Raw genomic sequence first — 23,398 nt, 5'->3', positions numbered from 1 at the left:
ATCAATGTGGACTTCAACAGTTTCCTCATTTCCCCTCCCCCCACCTCATCCTAGTTCCAACCTTCCAGCTCAGCACTGTCATCATGACCTGTCCCACCTGCCAATCTTCCTTCCCACCTATCTGCTCCACCCTCCTCTCCGACCTATCACCTTTACCCCACCCCCATTCACCTATTGCACTCTCAGCTACCTTCTCCCCAGCCCCACCCATTTATCTCTCCATCCCGGAGGCTTCCTGTCTTCATTCCTGATGAGCGACTCTTGCCTGAAATGTCGATCCTCCTGCTCCTCAGATGCTGCCTGACCTGCTGTGCTTTTCCAGCACCCCGCTCTCGTGTCTACTATTGTTACAGGCAGTGTGTTCCACACCCTACTACTCTCTGAGTAAAGAAACTACCTCTGACATCTGTCCTATATCTATCACCCCTCAATTTAAAGCTATGTTCCCTTGTGCTAGCCATCACCATCCGAGGAAAAAGGCTCTCCCTGTCCACCCTCTCTAACCCTCTGATTATCTTGTATGTCTCTATTAAGTCACCTCTCAACCTTCTTCTCTCTTCCCTCCATACCAGGCAACATCCTGGTAAATCTTCTCTGCACCCTTTCCAAAGCTTCCATATCCTTCCTATAATGTGGTGACCAGAACTGTACACAATACTCCAAGTGCGGCCGCACCAGAGTTTTGTACAGCTGCAGCATAACCTCATGGTTCCGGAACTCAATCCCTCTATTAATAAAAGGTTTAATTTTAGATTACTTACAGTGTGGAAACAGGCCCTTCAGCCCAACAAGTCCGCACCGCCCCACCGAAGTGCAACCCACCCATACCCCTACATCTACCCCCTACCAAACACTACGGGCAATTTAGCATGGCCAATCCACCTGACCTGCACATCTTTGGACTGTGGGAGGAAACCGGAGCACCCGGAGGAAACCCACACAGACACAGGGAGAATGTGCAAACTCCACACAGTCAGTCGCCTGAGGCGGGAATTGAACCCAGGTCTCTGGCGCTGTGAGGCAGCAGTGCTAACCACTGTGCCACCGTGCTGCCCAACACACTGTACGCCTTCTTAACAACGTGGTTTGTTTTTCAGACTGGAGGCCTGTGACCAGTGGAGTGCCACAAGGATCGGTGCTGGGTCCTCTACTTTTTGTCATTTATAGAAATGATTTGGATGCGAGCATAAGAGGTACAGTTAGTAAGTTTGCAGATGACACCAAAATTGGAGGTGTAGTGGACAGTGAAGAGTGTTACCTCAGATTACAACAGGATCTGGGCCAGATGGGCCAATGGGCTGAGGAGTGGCAGATGGAGTTTAATTCAGATAAATGCGAGGTGCTGCATTTTGGGAAAGCAAATCTTAGCAGGACTTATACACTTAATGGTAAGGTCCTAGGGAGTGTTGCTGAACAAAGAGACCTTGGAGTGCAGGTTCATAGCTCCTTGAAAGTGGAGTCACAGGTAGATAGGATAGTGAAGGCAGCGTTTGGTATGCTTTCCTTTATTGGTCAGAGTATTGCGAAGAGGAGTTGGGAGGTCATGTTGCGGCTGTACAGGACATTGGTTAGGCCACTGTTGGAATACTGCGTGCAATTCTGGTCTCCTTCCTATCGGAACGATATTGTGAAACTTGAAAGGATTCAGAAAAGATTTACAAGGATATTGCCAGGGTTGGAGGATTTGAGCTATAGGGTGAGGTTGAATAGGATGGGGCTGTTTTCCCTGGAGCGTCGGAGGCTGAGGGGTGACCTTATAGAGGGGCATGGATAGGGTAAATAGGCAAAGTCTGTTCCCTGAGGTTGGGGAGTCCAGAACTAGAGGGCATAGGTTAGGGTGAGAGGGGAAAGATATAAAAGAGACCTAAGGAGCAACTTTTTCACACAGAGGGTGGTACGTGTATGGAATGAGCTGCCAGAGGATGTGGTGGAGGCTGGTACAATTACAACATTTAAGAGGCATTTGGATGGGTATATGAATAGGAAGGGTTTGGAGGGATATGGGCCAGGTGCTGGCAGGTGGGACTAGATTGGGTTGGGATATCTGGTCAGCATGGACGGGTTGGGCCGAAGGGTCTGTTTCCATGCTGTACATCTCTATGACTCTATGACCTTATACTTTTCCACATTTAATTCCATTTGCCACCTCTTAGCCCAGCTCTGCAGCTTATCTATGTCTCTCTGTAACTTTGTCACTATCCACAACTCCATAGTGTCACCCTCAAATTTACTAACCCATCCTTCTACGCCCACATCCAGGTCATTTAGATAAATGACAAACAACAGTGGGCCCAAAACAGATCCTTGTGGTACACCACGAGTAACTGGACTCCAGGATGAATATTTCACATCAACCACCACCCTCTGTCTTCTTTCAGCTAGTCAATGTCTGATCCAAACTGCTAACTCACCCTCAATCCCATGCCCCCATATTATGTGCAATAACCTACTGTGTGGAACCTTATCAAATGCCTCACTGAAATCCATATACACCACATCAACCACTTTACCCTCATCCACCTGTTTTGTCACCATCTCAAAGAACTCAATGCAGTTTGTGAGGCACAACCTACCCTTCACAAAACCCTGCTGACTATCCCTAATCAAATTATTCTTTTCTAGATGATTATAAATCCTATCTTTTATAATCCTTTTTACCACTTTACCTACAACTGAAGTAAGGCTCACTGGTCTATAATTACCAGGGTTGTGTCTACTCCCCTTCTTGAACAAGGGGACAACATTTGCTATCCTCCAGTCTTCCAGCACTATTCCAGTAGAAAATGATGATTTAAAGATCAAATCCAAAGGCTCTGCAATCTCCTCCCTGGTTTCCCAGAGAATCCTCGGATAAATCACATCCGGCCCAGGGGACTTATCTATTTTCACACTTTCCAGAATTGCCTGTATCTCAGAATTCCCCTCGACCACATTGTCTTTTTCGAGTGTGAATACCAATGAAAAATATTCACTTCGCGCTTCCCCTACCTCCTCTGACTCCAGGCACAACTTCCCACAACTGTCCTTGATTGGTCCTAATCTTACTCTCGTCATTCTTTTATTCCTGATATGCTTAATAGAAAGCTTTAGGGTTTACTTTGATCCTACCTGCCAAAGTAACCAAGTTGCTAGATGAAGGAAGGGCTGTTGATGTCATATACATGGACTTTAGTAAGGTGTTTGATAAGGTTCCCCATGGTAGACTAATGGAGATAGTGAAGTCACATGGTGTGCAGGGTGTTCTAGCAGGTGGATAAAGAACTGGTTGAGCAACAGGAGACAGAGAGTAGTAGTTGAAGGGAGTTTCTCGAAATGGAGAAAGGTGACCAGTGGTGTTCCACAGGGGTCAGTGTTGGGGCCACTGTTGTTTGTAATGTACAGAAATGATCTGGAAGAGGGCACTGTTGGTATGATCAGCAAGTTTGCAGATGACATGAAGATTGGTGGAGTAGCAGAAAGCATAAGGGACTGTCAGAGAATACAGGAGGATATAGGTAGACTGGAGAGTTGGGTGGAAAAGTGGCAGATGGTTTTCAATCCAGGCAAATGTGAGGTGATGCATTTAGACAAGACTAATTCTAGAGCAAATTATACAATGAATGGAAGAACCTTGGGAGAAGTTGATGAGCAGAGAGATCTGGGAGTGCAGGTCCATTATACCCTGAAGGTTGCTGCACAGGTGGATAGAGTGGTCAAGAAGGCATATAGTCTGCTTGCCTTCATCGGACGGGGTATTGAGTATAAGAGCTGGCAGGTCATGTTAACATTGTACCAGACATTGGTTTGGCCGCATTTAGAATACTGTGTACAGTTCTGGTCGCCACATTACCAAAAGGATGTGGACGCTTTGGAGAGGGTGCAGAGAAGGTTTACAAGGATGTTGCCTGGTATGGAAGGTGCTCGCTATGAAGAGAGGTTGAGTAGGTTAGAATCGTTTTCATTAGAGAAAAGGAGATTGAGGGGGGACCTGATTGAGGTTTACAAAATCATGAAGGGTATAGACAGGGTGGATAGAGACAAGCTTTTTCCCAGGGTGAGGGATTCAATAACGAGAGGTCACACTTTCAAGGTGAGAGGTGGAAAGTTTAAGGGGGATACACGCGGATAGTACTTCACACAGAGGGTGGTGGGTGTCTGGAACACGTTGCCAGCAGAGGTGGTAGAGGCAGGCACGGGCGATTCATTTAAGATGCGTCTGGACAGATGCAGGAGTAGGTGGGGAACAGAGGGATACAGATGGTTAGGAATTGGGCAACAGGTTTAGACAGTAGATTTGGATCAGCTCAGGCTTGGAGGGCCAAAGGGCCTGTTCCTGGGCTGTACATTTTCTTTATTCTTTGTTTTTAAAGACTTCTCAAATCCCTCCTGGCTTTTCTTAACTCTCTCTTTCGGTCTTTCCTGGCTAACCTGTAACCCTCAAGCGCCCTAACTGAGCCTTCACATCTCATCCTAACATAAACCTCCTTCTTCCTCCTCAAGAGAGATTCAACTTCCTTCGTAAACCACGGCTCCCTCACTCAACCACTTCCTGCCTGACAGGAACATATTTATCAAGGACTCGCAGTAGCTGGTCCTTGAATAAGCTCCACATTTCAATTGTGCCCATCCCCGGCAGTTTCCTTCCCCATCCGATAATCCTAAATCTTGCCTGATCGCATCATAATTGGCTTTTTCCCCAGCTGTAACTCTTCCCCTGCGGTATATACTTATCCCTTTCCATCACTAAAGTAAACATAATCGAATTGTGGTCACTATCACCAAAGTGCTCACCTACCTCCAAGTCTAACACCTGGCCGGGCTCATTCCCCAGTACCAAATCTAATGTGGCCTTGCCCCTTGTTGGCCTGTCTACATACTGTGTCAGGAAATCCTCCTGCACGTACTGTAGTGTTCCCAGTTAATATTTGGAAAGTTAAAGCCCCATAACAACTACCCTGTCTCTCTCACTCCTATCGAGAATCATCTTTGCTATCCTTTCCTCTACATCTCTGGAACTATTCGGAGGCCTATAGAAAACTCCCAACAGGGTGACCTCTCCTTTCTTGTTTCTAACCTCAGCCCAAACTACCTCAGTGGATGAGTCCTCAAACATCCTTTCTGCCACCGTAAACTGTCCTTGACCAACAATGCCACACCTCCCCCTCTTTTATCATCTTCCCTGTTCTTCCTGAAACATCTAAACCCTGGAACCTGCAGCAACCATTCCTGTCCCTGCTCTACTTATGTAAAAACAAGGACTGCAGATGCTGGAAACCAGAGTCAAGGTTAGAGTGGTGCTGGAAAGCTCTATTCAAGATGAAGGGCTTTTGCCTGAAACGTCGATTTTCCTGCTCCTTGGATGCTGTCCCCCTACTCTACCGATGTCTCTGAAATGGCCACAACATTGAAGTCCCAGGTACCAACCCATTCTGCAAGTTCACCCACCTTAATCCGGATGCTCCTGGTGTTGAAATAGACACATTTTAAACCAACTTCTAGCTTGCTGGCGATCTTGAAACCTTAGTTCTGACTTCATTACTCTCATCCTCCTGTATACTCGAACTACAATCTCGGTTACTATCCTCCTGTTGAATTAATTTAAACCCACCCGAAGTGCATTAGCAAATTTCTCCCCCAGGATATTGGTACCCCTCTGGTTCAGGTGAAGACCATCCTGTTAGTAGGGGTCCCACCTTCCCCAGAAAGAGCCCCAATTATCCAAGAATCCAAAACCCTCCCTCCTGCACCATCCCTGTAGCCACATGTTCAGCTCCACTCTCTCCCCGTTCCCCTCCGGCCTAGCACTTGGCACGGGCAACAAACCAGAGACAACAACTCTGTTCGTCCTGGCTCTAAGCTTCCATCCTAGCTCCCTGAATTTCTGCCTTAAATCCCCATCTCTCTTCCTACCTATGGCGTTGGTGACTATGTGGACCATGACTTGGGCCTGCTCCCCCTCCCCCTTAAGGATCCCAAAAACATGATCAGAGACATCACGGACCCTGGCATCTGGAAGGCAACACACCAACTGTGAGTCTCTCTCGTCCCCACAGAACCTCCGATCTGTCCCCCTAACTATGGAATCCCCAATGACTACTGCTCTGCTCCTCTTCCCCCTTCCCTTCTGAGCAGCAGGGACAGACTCTGTGTCAGAGCCCTGTACCCCACTGCTTTCCCCTGGTAAGTCTTTCCCCCAACATTATCCAAAACGGTGTCCTTGTTATTGAGGGGAACAGCCCCAGGGGATCCCTGCACTGTCTCCCAGTCCCTTTTCTGTTCCCTGACAGTAACCCATTTACCTTGTTCTTGTACCTTAGGTGTGACTCCCTCCCTGTAACTCCTCTCAATAACCCCCTCTGCCTCCCGAATGAACTGAAGTTCATCCAGCTCCAGTTCCCTAACGTGGTTCTCGAGGAGCTGGAGTTGGGTACACGTCCCACAGATGTAGTCAGCAGGGACACTAGAGGTAACCCTTACCTCCCACATTCTGCAGGAGGAACATTCAACTGCCCTAACCCCCATTCCCACTGCTCTAAATTACCAAAGAGACGACTGAAAAACTGAAAAAAACAGAAACCAGTCACTTTACCAATTGGCACACAGAACCTTTTGTTTGGTGAGAGGACGAGGACGGGTGGGAAACACTACAGGCAAAGCAACTTGTCCACATTAAACTCCATTTGCCATGTCTCAGCCCAGCTCTGCAGCTTATCTATGTCCCTCTGTAACCTACAACATCCTTCAGCACTACCCACAACTCCACCGACCTTAGTGTCATCTGCGAATTTACTATCCCATCCTTCTCCACCCTCATCCAGATGGTTAACAGATCACTGCTGTTTGTGGGAGTTGGCAGTGTGCGAATTAATTGGCTCCATTAACAGGAACTGCAGTTTCCCAAAAGGCCATCAGGTATAAAGGCACCAGGGACAATGTGACAATAACCAAAACACGACCGCTGGGGAAACGGGGGAAGGAGGGAAGGAGGGGGAGATAACCCACTCCAGCCCCAAGGGCCTCAAGGTGACATACTGCCTGCTCCCACCCCAAGGGTATCAGGATATGATTGGAGTTAGGGAAGAGGGGCAGGCTCCTGGCAATTATGAGCCATATTTAACAGAGCTATGACATGCCTTGGGAGTCCAGACCCGAAGGTGAGCTCTCCCCCTTCAGTGGGATTAAAAAAACCTGTTAAAATTGTAAATTATTTATATAAATGTTAACCATCTGTACCCAGCTTTATAAGAATTCTCTCAGATTTTGCTCAGCTTTCCCTCTATTCTGTAGCTGCCAATCCTGCTCAGGTATTTTCTCAGCCTGTTCCGAAGATTGCTGACATGATGGGGTCAGGGGAGAGCTGTACAATTCCTGTCACTTCCTGGAACCAGCTCAATGTTGGAGTAGGCTGGGAGGCAGTGGGAGATTTCCTACCTGCATGAGGGTTGTGTAGATGTTCAGCAGTAAACCCAGGTGATCCTCCAGCCAGCCATTACCCATAATGTTCATCCTCTCTCGCTCAGCCTCTTCCTTCCTGGTGTCAGAGATGTCCCAGAGACGCTCTCGCAGGTTCTGGACAACAAATTAATGGACTCAGTCAAGTTGAAGATCACAGGCAGAGGACTGAAGAATCCTAGAATCCCTACATTGTGGAAACAGGCCCTTCGGACCAAAAAGCTCACACCGATCCTCTGAAGAGTAACCCACCCAGACCCATCCCCCTATCCTATTACTCCACATTTAACCCTGACTATTGCACCTAGACTACACATGCAAGATCACTGTGGACAATGTAGCATGGCCAATTCACCTGACCTGCAAATCTTTGGACTGTGGGAGGAAACCGGAGCACCCGGAGGAAACCCATGCAGACACGGGGAGAATGTGCAAACTCCACACAGACAGTCACCCAAGGCTGGAATCAAACCCTGGTCCCTGGCGTTGTGAGGCAGCAGTGCTAACCACTGAGTCACAGTGCCACCCCAAACTGGAAACCCATTGCCTCTGTAACATGGATTCAGGATTCCACAAACCCCTTCACTTCGATGGGATGCAGTCAGTCAGTGGGGAGAATGAGGTAGGTTCACACAGCCTCACGATACAGTCACTGTACAGGTAACCTCAACTTCCTCAGTCATGGAGAAACCGGGGAGGGACCGGTGAGAATACACCCAGACAGAGCTCACACTCACACTGACCCGGGGAGGGGGAGGGAGCTCACACTCACACTGACCCGGGGAGGGGGAGGGAGCTCACACTCACACTGACCCGGGGAGGGGGAGGGAGCTCACACTCACACTGACCCGGGGAGGGGGAGGGAGCTCACACTCACACTGACCCGGGGAGGGGGAAGGGAGGGAGCTCACACTCACACTGACCCGGGGAGGGGGAGGGGAGGGAGCTCACACTCACACTGACCCGGGGAGGGGGAGGGAGCTCACACTCACACTGACCCGGGGAGGGGGAGGGAGCTCACACTCACACTGACCCGGGGAGGGGGAGGGAGCTCACACTCACACTGACCCGGGGAGGGAGCTCACACTCACACTGACCCGGGGAGGGGGAGGGAGCTCACACTCACACTGACCCGGGGAGGGGGAGGGGAGGGAGCTCACACTCACACTGACCCGGGGAGGGGGAGGGAGCTCACACTCACACTGACCCAGGGAGGGGGAGGGAGCTCACACTCACACTGACCCGGGGAGGGGGAAGGGAGGGAGCTCACACTCACACTGACCCGGGGAGGGGGAGGGGAGGGAGCTCTCACTCACACTGACCCGGGGAGGGGGAGGGAGCTCACACTCACACTGACCCGGGGAGGGGGAGGGGAGGGAGCTCACACTCACACTGACCCGGGGAGGGGGAGGGAGCTCACACTCACACTGACCAGGGGAGGGGGAGGGAGCTCACACTCACACTGACCCGGGGAGGGGGAGGGAGCTCACACTCACACTGACCCGGGGAGGGGGAGGGAGCTCACACTCACACTGACCCGAGGAGGGGGAGGGAGCTCACACTCACACTGACCAGGGGAGGGGGAGGGAGCTCACACTCACACTGACCCGGGGAGGGGGAGGGGAGGGAGCTCACACTCACACTGACTCGGGGAGGGGGAGGGAGCTCACACTCACACTGACCCAGGGAGGGGGAGGGAGCTCACACTCACACTGACCCAGGGAGGGGGAGGGAGCTCACACTCACACTGACCCGGGGAGGGGGACGGTAGGGAGCTCACACTCACACTGACCCGGGGAGGGGGAGGGAGCTCACACTCACACTGACCCGGGGAGGGGTAGGGAGCTCACACTCACACTGACCCGGGGAGGGGGAGGGAGCTCACACTCACACTGACCTGGGGAGGGGGAGGGAGCTCACACTCACACTGACCCGGGGAGGGGAGGGAGCTCACACTCACACTGACCCAGGGAGGGGGAGGGAGCTCACACTCACATTGACCCGGGGAGAGGGAGGGAGCTCACACTCACACTGACTCAGGGAGGGGGAGGGAGCTCACACTCACACTGACCCGGGGAGGGGGAGGGAGCTCACACTCACACTGACCAGGGGAGGGGGAGGGAGCTCACACTCACACTGACCCGGGGAGGGGGAGGGAGCTCACACTCACACTGACCCGGGGACGGGGAGGGAGCTCACACTCACACTGACCCGGGGAGGGGGAGGGAGCTCACACTCACACTGACCCGGGGAGGGGGAGGGAGCTCACACTCACACTGACCCGGGGAGGGGGAGGGAGCTCACACACTGACCCGGGGAGGGGGAGGGGGAGGGAGCTCACACTCACACTGACCCGGGGAGGGGGAGGGAGCTCACACTCACACTGACCCGGGGAGGGTGAGGGAGCTCACACTCACACTGACCTGGGGAGGGAGAGGGAGCTCACACTCACACTGACCCGGGGAGGGGGAGGGGAGGGTGCTCACAATCACACTGACCCGGGGAGGGGGAGGGAGCTCACACTCACACTGACCCGGGGAGGGGGAGGGAGCTCACACTCACACTGACCCGGGGAGGGGGAGGGAGCTCACACTCACATTGACCTGGGGAGGGGGAGGGAGCTCACACTCACACTGACCAGGGGAGGGGAGGGAGCTCACACTCACACTGACCCGGGGAGGGAGCTCACACTCACACTGACCCGGGGAGGGGGAGGGAGCTCACACTCACACTGACCCGGGGAGGGGAAGAGGAGGGAGCTCACACTCACACTGACCCAGGGAGAGGGAGGGAGCTCACACTCACACTGACCCGGGGAGGGAGCTCACACTCACACTGACCCGGGGAGGGGGAGGGAGCTCACACTCACACTGACCCGGGGAGGGGAAGGGGAGGGAGCTCACACTCACACTGACCCGGGGAGGGGGAGGGGAGGGAGCTCACACTCACACTGACCCGGGGAGGGGGAGGGAGCTCACACTCACACTGACCCGGGGAGGGGGAGGGAGCTCACACACTGACCCGGGGAGGGGGAGGGGGAGGGAGCTCACACTCACACTGACCCGGGGAGGGGGAGGGAGCTCACACTCACACTGACCCGGGGAGGGGGAGGGAGCTCACACTCACACTGACCTGGGGAGGGAGAGGGAGCTCACACTCACACTGACCCGGGGAGGGGGAGGGGAGGGAGCTCACACTCACACTGACCCGGGGAGGGGGAGGGAGCTCACACTCACACTGACCCGGGGAGGGGGAGGGAGCTCACACTCACACTGACCCAGGGAGGGGGAGGGAGCTCACACTCACACTGACCCGGGGAGGGGGAGGGAGCTCACACTCACACTGACCCGGGGAGGGGGAGGGAGCTCACACTCACATTGACCTGGGGAGGGGGAGGGAGCTCACACTCACACTGACCAGGGGAGGGGAGGGAGCTCACACTCACACTGACCCGGGGAGGGAGCTCACACTCACACTGACCCGGGGAGGGGAAGGGGAGGGAGCTCACACTCACACTGACCCAGGGAGAGGGAGGGAGCTCACACTCACACTGACCCGGGGAGGGGGAGGGAGCTCACACTCACACTGACCCGGGGAGGGGAAGGGGAGGGAGCTCACACTCACACTGACCCGGGGAGGGGGAGGGGAGGGAGCTCACACTCACACTGACCCGGGGAGGGGGAGGGAGCTCACACTCACACTGACCCGGGGAGGGGAAAGGGAGGGAGCTCACACTCACACTGACCCGGGGAGGGGGAGGGGAGGGAGCTCACACTCACACTGACCCGGGGAGGGAGAGGGAGCTCACACTCACACTGACCCGGGGAGGGGGAGGGAGCTCACACTCACACTGACCCGGGGAGGGGGAGGGAGCTCACACTCACACTGACCCGGGGAGGGAGCTCACACTCACACTGACCCGGGGAGGGGGAGGGAGCTCACACTCATACTGACCCGGGGAGGGGGAGGGGATGGGAGCTCACACTCGCACTGACCCGGGGAGGGGGAGGGAGCTCACACTCACACTGACCCGGGGAGGGGGAGGGAGCGCACACTCACACTGACCAGGGGAGGGGGAGGGAGCTCACACTCACACAGACCCGGGGAGGGGGAGGGGAGGGAGCTCACACTCACACTGACCCAGGGAGGGGGAGGGAGCTCACACTCACACTGACCCGGGGAGGGGGACGGAGCTCACACTCACACTGACCCGGGGAGGGGGAGGGGAGGGAGCTCACACTCACACTGACCAGGGGAGGGGGAGGGAGCTCACACTCACACTGACCCGGGGAGGGGGAGGGGGAGGGAGCTCACACTCACACTGACCCAAGGAGAGGGAGGGGGAGGGAGCTCACACTCACACTGACCCGGGGAGGGGGTGGGGAGGGAGCTCACACTCATACTGACTCGGGGAGGGGGAGGGAACTCACACTCACACTGACCCGGGGACGGGGAGGGAGCTCACACTCACACTGACCCGGGGAGGGGGAGGGAACTCACACTCACACTGACCCGGGGAGGGGGAGGGAGCTCACGCTCACACTGACCCGGGGAGGGGGAGGGAACTCACACTCACACTGACACAGGGAGGGGGAGGGAGCTCACACTCACACTGACCCGGGGAGGGGGAGGGAGCTCACACTCACACTGACCCGGGGAGGGGGAGGGAGCTCACACTCACACTGACCCGGAGAGGGGGAGGAAGCTCACACTCACACTGACCCGGGGAGGGGGAGGGAGCTCACACTCACACTGACCCGGGGAGGGGGAGGAAGCTCACACTCACACTGACCAGGGGAGGGGGAGGGAGCTCACACTCACACTGACCAGGGGAGGGGGAGGGAGCTCACACTCACACTGACCCGGGGAGGGGGAGGGAGCTCACACTCACACTGACCCGGGGAGGGGGAGGGAGCTCACACTCACACTGACCCGGGGAGGGGGAGGGAGCTCACACTCACACTGACCCGGGGAGGGGGGAGCTCACACTCACACTGACCCGGGGAGGGGGAGGTGAGGGAGCTCACACTCACACTGACCCGGGGAGGGGGAGGGAGCTCACACTCACACTGACCCGGGGAGGAGGACGGAACTCACACTCACACTGACCCGGGGAGGAGGACGGAACTCACACTCACACTGACCCGGGGAGGGAGCTCACACTCACACTGACCCGGGGAGGGGGAGGGAACTCACACTCACACTGACCCGGGGAGGGGGGAGCTCACACTCACACTGACCCGGGGAGGGGGAGGGGAGGGAGCTCACACTCACACTGACCCGGGGAGGGGGAGGGAGCTCACACTCACACTGACCCGGGGAGGGGGAGGGAGCTCACACTCACACTGACCCGGGGAGGGGGAGGAAGCTCACACTCACACTGACCCGGGGAGGGGGAGGGAGCTCACACTCACACTGACCCGGGGAGGGGGAGGGAGCTCACACTCACACTGACCCGGGGAGGGGGAGGGAGCTCACACTCACACTGACCCGGGGAGGGGGGAGCTCACACTCACACTGACCCGGGGAGGGGGAGGGGAGGGAGCTCACACTCACACTGACCCGGGGAGGGGGAGGGAGCTCACACTCACACTGACCCGGGGAGGAGGACGGAACTCACACTCACACTGACCCGGGGAGGGAGCTCACACTCACACTGACCAGGGGAGGGGGAGGGAGCTCACACTCACACTAACCCGGGGAGGGGGAGGGAGCTCACACTCACACTAACCCGGGGAGGGGGAGGGAGCTCACACTCACACTGACCCGGGGAGGGGGAGGGAACTCACACTCACACTGACCCGGGGAGGGGGAGGGGAGGGAGCTCACACTCACACTGACCCGGGGAGGGGGTGGGGAGGGATCTCACACTCACACTGACCCGGGGAGGGGGCAGGAGCTCACACTCACACTGACCCGGGGAGGGGGAGGGGGAGGGGGAGGGAGCTCACACTCACACTGACCCGGGGAGGGGGAGGGAGCTCACACTCACACTGACCCGGGGAGGGGGAGGGGAGGGAGCTCACACTCACACTGACCAGGGGAGGGGGAGGGAGCTCACACTCACACTGACCCGGGGAGGGGGAGGGGAGGGAGCTCACACTCACACTGACTCGGGGAGGGGGAGGGAGCTCACACTCACACTGACCCAGGGAGGGGGAGGGAGCTCACACTCACACTGACCCAGGGAGGGGGAGGGAGCTCACACTCACACTGACCCGGGGAGGGGGAGGGTAGGGAGCTCACACTCACACTGACCCGGGGAGGGGGAGGGAGCTCACACTCACACTGACCCGGGGAGGGGTAGGGAGCTCACACTCACACTGACCCGGGGAGGGGGAGGGAGCTCACACTCACACTGACCTGGGGAGGGGGAGGGAGCTCACACTCACACTGACCCGGGGAGGGGAGGGAGCTCACACTCACACTGACCCGGGGAGGGGGAGGGAGCTCACACTCACATTGACCCGGGGAGAGGGAGGGAGCTCACACTCACACTGACTCAGGGAGGGGGAGGGAGCTCACACTCACACTGACCCGGGGAGGGGGAGGGAGCTCACACTCACACTGACCAGGGGAGGGGGAGGGAGCTCACACTCACACTGACCCGGGGAGGGGGAGGGAGCTCACACTCACACTGACCCGGGGAGGGGGAGGGAGCTCACACTCACACTGACCTGGGGAGGGGGAGGGAGCTCACACTCACACTGACCCGGGGAGGGGGAGGGAGCTCACACTCACACTGACCCGGGGAGGGGGAGGGTAGGGAGCTCACACTCACACTGACCTGGGGAGGGGGAGGGAGCTCACACTCACACTGACCCGGGGAGGGGGAGGGAGCTCACACGTACACTGACCCGGGGAGGGGTAGGGAGCTCACACTCACACTGACCCGGGGAGGGGGAGGGAGCTCACACTCACACTGACCCGGGGAGGGGGAGGGAGCTCACACTCACACTGACCCGGGGAGGGGGAGGGAGCTCACACTCACACTGACCTGGGGAGGGGGAGGGATCTCACACTCACATTGACCTGGGGAGGGGGAGGGAGCTCACACTCACACTGACCCGGGGAGGGGGAGGGAGCTCACACTCACACTGACCCGGGGAGGGGGAGGGAGCTCACACTCACACTGACCCGGGGAGGGGGAGGGGAGGGAGCTCACACTCAGACTGACTCGGGGAGGGGGAGGGAGCTCACACTCACACTGTCCCAGGGAGGGAGAGAGAGCTCACACTCACACTGACCCGGGGAGGGGGAGGGTAGGGAGCTCACACTCACACTGACCTGGGGAGGGGGAGGGAGCTCACACTCACACTGACCCGGGGAGGGGGAGGGAGCTCACACTCACACTGACCCGGGGAGGGGTAGGGAGCTCACACTCACACTGACCCGGGGAGGGGTAGGGAGCTCACACTCACACTGACCCGGGGAGGGGGAGGGAGCTCACACTCACACTGACCCGGGGAGGGGGAGGGAGCTCACACTCACACTGACCTGGGGAGGGGGAGGGAGCTCACACTCACACTGACCCGGGGAGGGGGAGGGAGCTCACACTCACACTGACCCGGGGAGGGGAATGGGAGGGAGCTCACACTCACACTGACCCAGGGAGAGGGAGGGAGCTCACACTCACACTGACCCGGGGAGGGAGCTCACACTCACACTGACCCGGGGAGGGGGAGGGAGCTCACACTCACACTGACCCGGGGAGGGGAAGGGGAGGGAGCTCACACTCACACTGACCCGGGGAGGGGGAGGGGAGGGAGCTCACACTCACACTGACCCGGGGAGGGGGAGGGAGCTCACACTCACACTGTCCCGGGGAGGGGGAGGGAGCTCACACTCACACTGACCCGGGGAGGGGGAGGGAGCTCACACTCACACTGACCAGGGGAGGGGGAGGGAGCTCACACTCATACTGACCCGGGGAGGGGGAGGGGATGGGAGCTCACACTCACACTGACCCGGGGAGGGGGAGGGAGCTCACACTCACACTGACCCGGGGAGGGGGAGGGGAGGGAGCTCACACTCACACTGACCAGGGGAGGGGGAGGGAGCTCACACTCACACTGACCCGGGGAGGGGGAGGGGGAGGGAGCTCACACTCACACTGACCCAAGGAGAGGGAGGGGGAGGGAGCTCACACTCACACTGACCCGGGGAGGGGGTGGGGAGGGAGCTCACACTCATACTGACACGGGGAGGGGGAGGGGAGGGAGCTCACACTCACACTGACTCGGGGAGGGGGAGGGAACTCACACTCACACTGACCCAGGGAGGGGGAGGGAGCTCACACTCACACTGACCCGGGGAGGGGGAGGGAGCTCACACTCACACTGACCCGGGGAGGGGGAGGGAGCTCACACTCACACTGACCCGGAGAGGGGGAGGAAGCTCACACTCACACTGACCCGGGGAGGGGGAGGAAGCTCACACTCACACTGACCCGGGGAGGGGGAGGGAGCTCACACTCACACTGACCCGGGGAGGGGGAGGGAGCTCACACTCACACTGACCCGGGGAGGGGGAGGAAGCTCACACTCACACTGACCCGGGGAGGGGGAGGGAGCTCACACTCACACTGACCCGGGGAGGGGGGAGCTCACACTCACACTGACCCGGGGAGGGGGAGGGGAGGGAGCTCACACTCACACTGACCCGGGGAGGGGGAGGGAGCTCACACTCACACTGACCCGGGGAGGGGGAGGGAGCTCACACTCACACTGACCCAGGGAGGGGGAGGGAGCTCACACTCACACTGACCCGGGGAGGGGGAGGGAGCTCACACTCACACTAACCCGGGGAGGGGGAGGGAGCTCACACTCACACTGACCCGGGGAGGGGGAGGGGAGGCAGCTCACACTCACACTGACCTGGGGAGGGGGAGGGAGCTCACACTGACCCGGGGAGGGAGCTCACACTCACACTGACCAGGGGAGGGGGAGGGAGCTCACACTCACACTGACCCGGGGAGGGGGAGGGAGCTCACACTCACACTGACCCGGGGAGGGGGAGGGAGCTCACACTCACACTGACCCGGGGAGGGGGAGGGGAGGGAGCTCACACTCACACTGACCCGGGGAGGGGGAGGGAGCTCACACTCACACTGACCCGGGGAGGGGGAGGGAGCTCACACTCACACTGACCCGGGGAGGGGGAGGGAGCTCACACTCACACTGACCCGGGGAGGGGGAGGGGGAGGGAGCTCACACTCACACTGACCCGGGGACGGGGAGGGAGCTCACACTAACACTGACCCGGGGAGGGGGAGGGGAGGGAGCTCACACTCACACTGACCCGGGGAGGGGGAGGGGAGGGAGCTCACACTCACACTGACCCGGGGAGGGGGAGGGAGCTCACACTCACACTGTCCCGGGGAGGGGGAGGGAGCTCACACTCACACTGACCCGGGGAGGGGGAGGGAGCTCACACTCACACTGACCAGGGGAGGGGGAGGGAGCTCACACTCATACTGACCCGGGGAGGGGGAGGGGATGGGAGCTCACACTCACACTGACCCGGGGAGGGGGAGGGAGCTCACACTCACACTGACCCGGGGAGGGGGAGGGGAGGGAGCTCACACTCACACTGACCCGGGGAGGGGGAGGGAGCTCACACTCACACTGTCCCGGGGAGGGGGAGGGAGCTCACACTCACACTGACCCGGGGAGGGGGAGGGAGCTCACACTCACACTGACCCGGGGAGGGGGAGGGAGCTCACACTCACACTGACCCGGGGAGGGGGAGGGAGCTCACACTCACACTGACCCAGGGAGAGGGAGGGAGCTCACACTCACACTGACCCGGGGAGGGAGCTCACACTCACACTGACCCGGGGAGGGGGAGGGAGCTCACACTCACACTGACCCGGGGACGGGGAGGGAGCTCACACTCACACTGACCAGGGGAGGGGGAGGGAGCTCACACTCACACTGACCCAGGGAGGGGGAGGGAGCTCACACTCACACTGACCCGGGGAGGGGGTGGGGAGGGAGCTCACACTCACACTGACCCGGGGAGGGGGAGGGGAGGGAGCTCACACTCACATTGACCCGGGGAGGGGGAGGGAGCTCACACTCACACTGACCCGGGGAGGGGGAGGGGGAGGGAGCTCACACTCACACTGACCCGGGGAGGGGGAGGGAGCTCACACTCACACTGACCCGGGGACGGGGAGGGAGCTCACACTCACACTGACCCGGGGAGAGGGAGGGAGCTCACACTCACACTGACCCGGGGAGGGGGAGGGAGCTCACACTCACACTGACCCGGGGAGGGGGAGGGAGCTCACACTCACACTGCCCCGGGGACGGGGAGGGAGATCACACTCACACTGACCCGGGGAGGGGGAGGGAGCTCACACTCACACTGACCCGGGGAGGGGGAGGGGAGGGAGCTCACACTCACACTGACCCGGGGAGGGGGTGGGGAGGGAGCTCACACTCACACTGACCCGGGGAGGGGGAGGGAGCTCACACTCACACTGACCCGGGGAGGGGGAGGGAGCTCACACTCACACTAACCCGGGGAGGGGGAGGGAGCTCACACTCACACTGACCCGGGGAGGGGGAGGGGAGGGAGCTCACACTCACACTGACCTGGGGAGGGGGAGGGAGCTCACACTGACCCGGGGAGGGAGCTCACACTCACACTGACCAGGGGAGGGGGAGGGAGCTCACACTCACACTGACCCGGGGAGGGGGAGGGAGCTCACACTCACACTGACCCGGGGAGGGGGAGGGAGCTCACACTCACACTGACCCGGGGAGGGGGAGGGGAGGGAGCTCACACTCACACTGACCCGGGGAGGGGGTGGGGAGGGAGCTCACACTCACACTGACCCGGGGAGGGGGAGGGAGCTCACACTCACACTGACCCGGGGAGGGGGAGGGAGCTCACACTCACACTAACCCGGGGAGGGGGAGGGAGCTCACACTCACACTGACCCGGGGAGGGGGAGGGGAGGGAGCTCACACTCACACTGACCTGGGGAGGGGGAGGGAGCTCACACTGACCCGGGGAGGGAGCTCACACTCACACTGACCAGGGGAGGGGGAGGGAGCTCACACTCACACTGACCCGGGGAGGGGGAGGGAGCTCACACTCACACTGACCCGGGGAGGGGGAGGGAGCTCACACTCACACTGACCCGGGGAGGGGGAGGGGAGGGAGCTCACACTCACACTGACCCGGGGAGGGGGAGGGAGCTCACACTCACACTGACCCGGGGAGGGGGAGGGAGCTCACACTCACACTGACCTGGGGAGGGGGCGGGAGCTCACACTCACACTGACCCGGGGAGGGGGAGGGGGAGGGAGCTCACACTCACACTGACCCGGGGACGGGGAGGGAGCTCACACTCACACTGACCCGGGGAGGGGGAGGGAGCTCACACTCACACTGACCCGGGGAGGGGGAGGGGAGGGAGCTCACACTCACACTGACCCGGGGAGGGGGAGGGAGCTCACACTCACACTGTCCCAGGGAGGGGGAGGGAGCTCACACTCACACTGACCAGGGGAGGGGGAGGGAGCTCACACTCATACTGACCCGGGGAGGGGGAGGGGATGGGAGCTCACACTCACACTGACCCGGGGAGGGGGAGGGAGCTCACACTCACACTGACCCGGGGAGGGGGAGGGAGCTCACACTCACACTGACCTGGGGAGGGGGCGGGAGCTCACACTCACACTGACCCGGGGAGGGGGAGGGGGAGGGAGCTCACACTCACACTGACCCAGGGACGGGGAGGGAGCTCACACTCACACTGACCAGGGGAGGGGGAGGGAGCTCACACTCACACTGACCCAGGGAGGGGGAGGGAGCTCACACTCACACTGACCCGGGGAGGGGGTGGGGAGGGAGCTCACACTCACACTGACCCGGGGAGGGGGAGGGGAGGGAGCTCACACTCACATTGACCCGGGGAGGGGGAGGGAGCTCACACTCACACTGACCCGGGGAGGGGGAGGGGGAGGGAGCTCACACTCACACTGACCCGGGGAGGGGGAGGGAGCTCACACTCACACTGACCCGGGGAGGGGGAGGGGAGGGAGCTCACACTCACACTGACCCGGGGAGGGGGAGAGGGAGGGAGCTCACACTCACACTGACCCGGGGAGGGAGCTCACACTCACACTGACCCGGGGAGGGGGAGGGAGCTCACACTCACACTGACCCGGGGACGGGGAGGGAGCTCACACTCACACTGACCAGGGGAGGGGGAGGGAGCTCACACTCACACTGACCCAGGGAGGGGGAGGGAGCTCACACTCACACTGACCCGGGGAGGGGGTGGGGAGGGAGCTCACACTCACACTGACCCGGGGAGGGGGAGGGGAGGGAGCTCACACTCACATTGACCCGGGGAGGGGGAGGGAGCTCACACTCACACTGACCCGGGGAGGGGGAGGGGGAGGGAGCTCACACTCACACTGACCCGGGGAGGGGGAGGGAGCTCACACTCACACTGACCCGGGGAGGGGGAGGGGAGGGAGCTCACACTCACACTGACCCGGGGAGGGGGAGTGAGCTCACACTCACACTGACCCGGGGAGGGGGAGGGAGCTCACACTCACACTGACCCGGGGAGAGGGAGGGAGCTCACACTCACACTGACCCGGGGAGGGGGAGGGGGAGGGAGCTCACACTCACACTGACCCGGGGAGGGGGAGGGAGCTCACACTCACACTGACCCGGGGAGGGGGAGGGGGAGGGAGCTCACACTCACACTGACCCGGGGAGGGTGAGGGGCAGGGAGCTCACACTCACACTGACCCGGGGAGGGGGAGGGAGCTCACACTCACACTGACCAGGGGAGGGGGAGGAGCTCACACTCACACTGACCCGGGGAGGGGGAGGGAGCTCACACTCACACTGACCCGGGGAGGGGGAGGGAGCTCACACTCACACTGACCCGGGGAGGGGGAGGGAGCTCACACTCACACTGACCCGGGGAGGGGGAGGGAGCTCACACTCACACTGACCCGGGGAGGGGGAGGGGGAGGGAGCTCACACTCACACTGACCCGGGGAGGGGGAGGGAGCTCACACTCACACTGACCCGGGGAGGGGGAGGGAGCTCACACTCACACTGACCCGGGGAGGGGGAGGGAGCTCACACTCACACTGACCCGGGGAGGGGGAGGGGGAGGGAGCTCACACTCACACTGACCCGGGGAGGGGGAGGGAGCTCACACTCACACTGACCCGGGGAGGGGGAGGAAGCTCACACTCACACTGACCCGGGGAGGGGGAGGGGAGGGAGCTCACACTCACACTGACCCGGGGAGGGGGTGGGGAGGGAGCTCACACTCACACTGACCCAGGGAGGGGGAGGGAGCTCACACTCACACTGACCCGGGGAGGGGAGGGAGCTCACACTCACACTGACCCGGGGAGGGGGAGGGAGCTCACACTCACACTGACCAGGGGAGGGGGAGGGAGCTCACACTCACACTGACCAGGGGAGGGGGAGGGAGCTCACACTCACACTGACCCGGGGAGGGGGAGGGAGCTCACACTCACACTGACCCGGGGAGGGGGAGGGAGCTCACACTCACACTGACCCGGGGAGGGGGAGGGAGCTCACACTCACACAGACCCGGGGAGGGGGAGGGAGCTCACACTCACACTGACCTGGGGAGGGGGAGGGAGCTCACACTTACACTGACCCGGGGAGGGGGAGGGAGCTCACACTCACACTGACCCGGGGAGGGGGAGGGAGCTCACACTCACATTGACCTGGGGAGGGGGAGGGAGCTCACACTCACACTGACCCGGGGAGGGGGAGGGAGCTCACACTCACACTGACCCGGGGAGGGGGAGGGAGCTCACACTCACATTGACCTGGGGAGGGGGAGGGAGCTCACACTCACACTGACCCGGGGAGGGGGAGGGAGCTCACACTCACACTGACCCGGGGAGGGGGAGGGAGCTCACACTCACACTGACCCGGGGAGGGGGAGGGAGCTCACACTCACATTGACCTGGGGAGGGGGAGGGAGCTCACACTCACACTGACCCGGGGAGGGGGAGGGAGCTCACACTCACACTGACCCGGGGAGGGGGAGGGAGCTCACACTCACACTGACCCGGGGAGGGGGAGGGAGCTCACACTCACACTGACCCGGGGAGCCGAGCCCTTCACACAAACAGGAACCTGCTCCCTCTGAATCCTTGTTAACACATTTTTGATCGCCTCGTTTATTTACTAAGAAGATGTAGAGCTGAACGTTTTGACTTATTTCCTTATTTTTCTATATCTGTAACTAAGATTTTGTCCCTAAGTTAGTTTCTAATCTAAGATGGCACTGTGAGTGGTGACACTGTACCTTTTCACTGGACTCCTGTACCTCATACTTCAGCACACATGACAATAAAACCGAAATCTCAATCCCACCATTCCATGAGCTGTGAACAGCCTCCCACTGTCAACTTTTGAAACTTCCTGTCTAATACCATCAAAATTGGCACCCTAATTTAGAAGTTTAATTTTTGGACACGGCCTCTCCATAACTGTTTTAAAACTATAATCACTGGCCCCAAAGTGTTCCTCTTAACATTTCAGTCACTTGTTGTGGCTTATTTTTGCAGAAGTCAAGTTTTAGTCCTTTTAGATTAGATTCTTTACAGTGTGGAAACACGCCCTTCACCAACCCTCCAAGAGTAACCCACCCTGATCCATTCCCCTCTGACTAATGCACCTAACACTATGGCCAATTTAGCATGGCCAATTCACCTGACCGACACATCTTTGGACTGTGGGAGGAAACCGGAGCACCCGGAGGAAACCCAAACAGACTCAGGGAGAATGTGCAAACTCCACACAGTCAGTTGCCCGAGGCTGGAATCGAACCTGGGACCCTGGTGCTGTGAGGCAGCAGTGCTAACCACTGACTATCTATATTTTGTTGTACACATTTAACAATTTCCTTTCATTCAAGACCTTAACACTACAGCAGTCCCAGACTATATCTGGAAAGTTAAAACCATATCATTCTCACATAAATCTGAGATTTATCTACAGGAAGTAGTCCCCTCGTATCCGCGGGGATATGTTCCAAGACCTACTGCAGAAACCCGAAACCACAGATAGGAATGAACCCGAAAAATGTAAATGGAAACGTTGCCTTCCCAGCAGCCCCTGGTCCCTGGTTCTGGAAGGTTCCCTGTAATATGTTCAGGCCACAGTAAACTGAAACCGTGGAAACCAGGCCTTCCGATACAGTGGTCAGCCTGAATTTACTCCTCAGTTTCTCACTGAATAACTGGGAGGGGGTGGGCTCAGTGTACAATCCCATCAAAGTGATCACCCCTTCTCATTTCTTAGTTCCACCCATTTAGCATCACTGAATATTCCGCAGTAATATATTCTCGAAGTAATTTTGACCCTAATCAAGAATGCCATTCCCCCTCCTACCTTATCACCCCTTCAATCCTTCTTATAACATCGAAACCACAGAACATTGAGCTGCCATCCTGCCCCTCCCTTAGCCATATTTCTGTAATACCTATAATACCCCAGTCCCCACAGCCCAGGGGAAGAGAAGGAACTCACAGAAACTACAGGAGTGGGGTGGTGAGGGGGAGACTCGGACAGTGATGCGGTCTCACACAGAGGGATGGGGTGTGGTGGTCTCATTAGGAACCCTCACAAGTGGAATCTCATCCTCAGCTCCTCAGAAGGTTGGCACGGTGAGCTGGGCTCCTCACAGGGTCAGCACAGTGAGCTGGGCTCCTCACAGGGTCAGCACAGTGAGCTGGGCTCCTCACAGGGATAGCACGGTGAGCTGGGCTCCTCACAGGGTCAACACAGTGAGCTGGGCTCCTCACAGGGTCAGCACAGTGAGCTGGGCTCCTCACAGGGTCAGCACAGTGAGCTGGGCTCCTCACAGGGTCAGCACAGTGAGCTGGGCTCCTCACAGGGTCAGCACAGTGAGCTGGGCTCCTCACAGGGTCAGTAC

General features: G+C 59.2%; 1 protein-coding gene across 3 annotated transcripts in view; it reads right to left on the bottom strand.

The window, feature by feature from the left end:
* Window positions 1-23,398, bottom strand: part of spef2 (sperm flagellar 2) — a 714,991-nt gene that overhangs the window by 533,118 nt on the left and 158,475 nt on the right. For all 3 annotated transcript variants that reach the window (XM_072592835.1, XM_072592845.1, XM_072592854.1), the window contains exon 24: window positions 7,411-7,548. In XM_072592835.1, the coding sequence (XP_072448936.1) occupies window positions 7,411-7,548 (138 nt within the window). The remainder of the gene's footprint in view (window positions 1-7,410; window positions 7,549-23,398) is intronic.

Source organism: Chiloscyllium punctatum, chromosome 2 (genome assembly GCF_047496795.1).
Source record: "Chiloscyllium punctatum isolate Juve2018m chromosome 2, sChiPun1.3, whole genome shotgun sequence".
Classification (NCBI taxonomy): Eukaryota; Metazoa; Chordata; class Chondrichthyes; order Orectolobiformes; family Hemiscylliidae; genus Chiloscyllium; species Chiloscyllium punctatum.
Note: the sequence above shows the minus strand (reverse complement) of the source record. Positions and strands in the feature narration are given on the sequence as shown.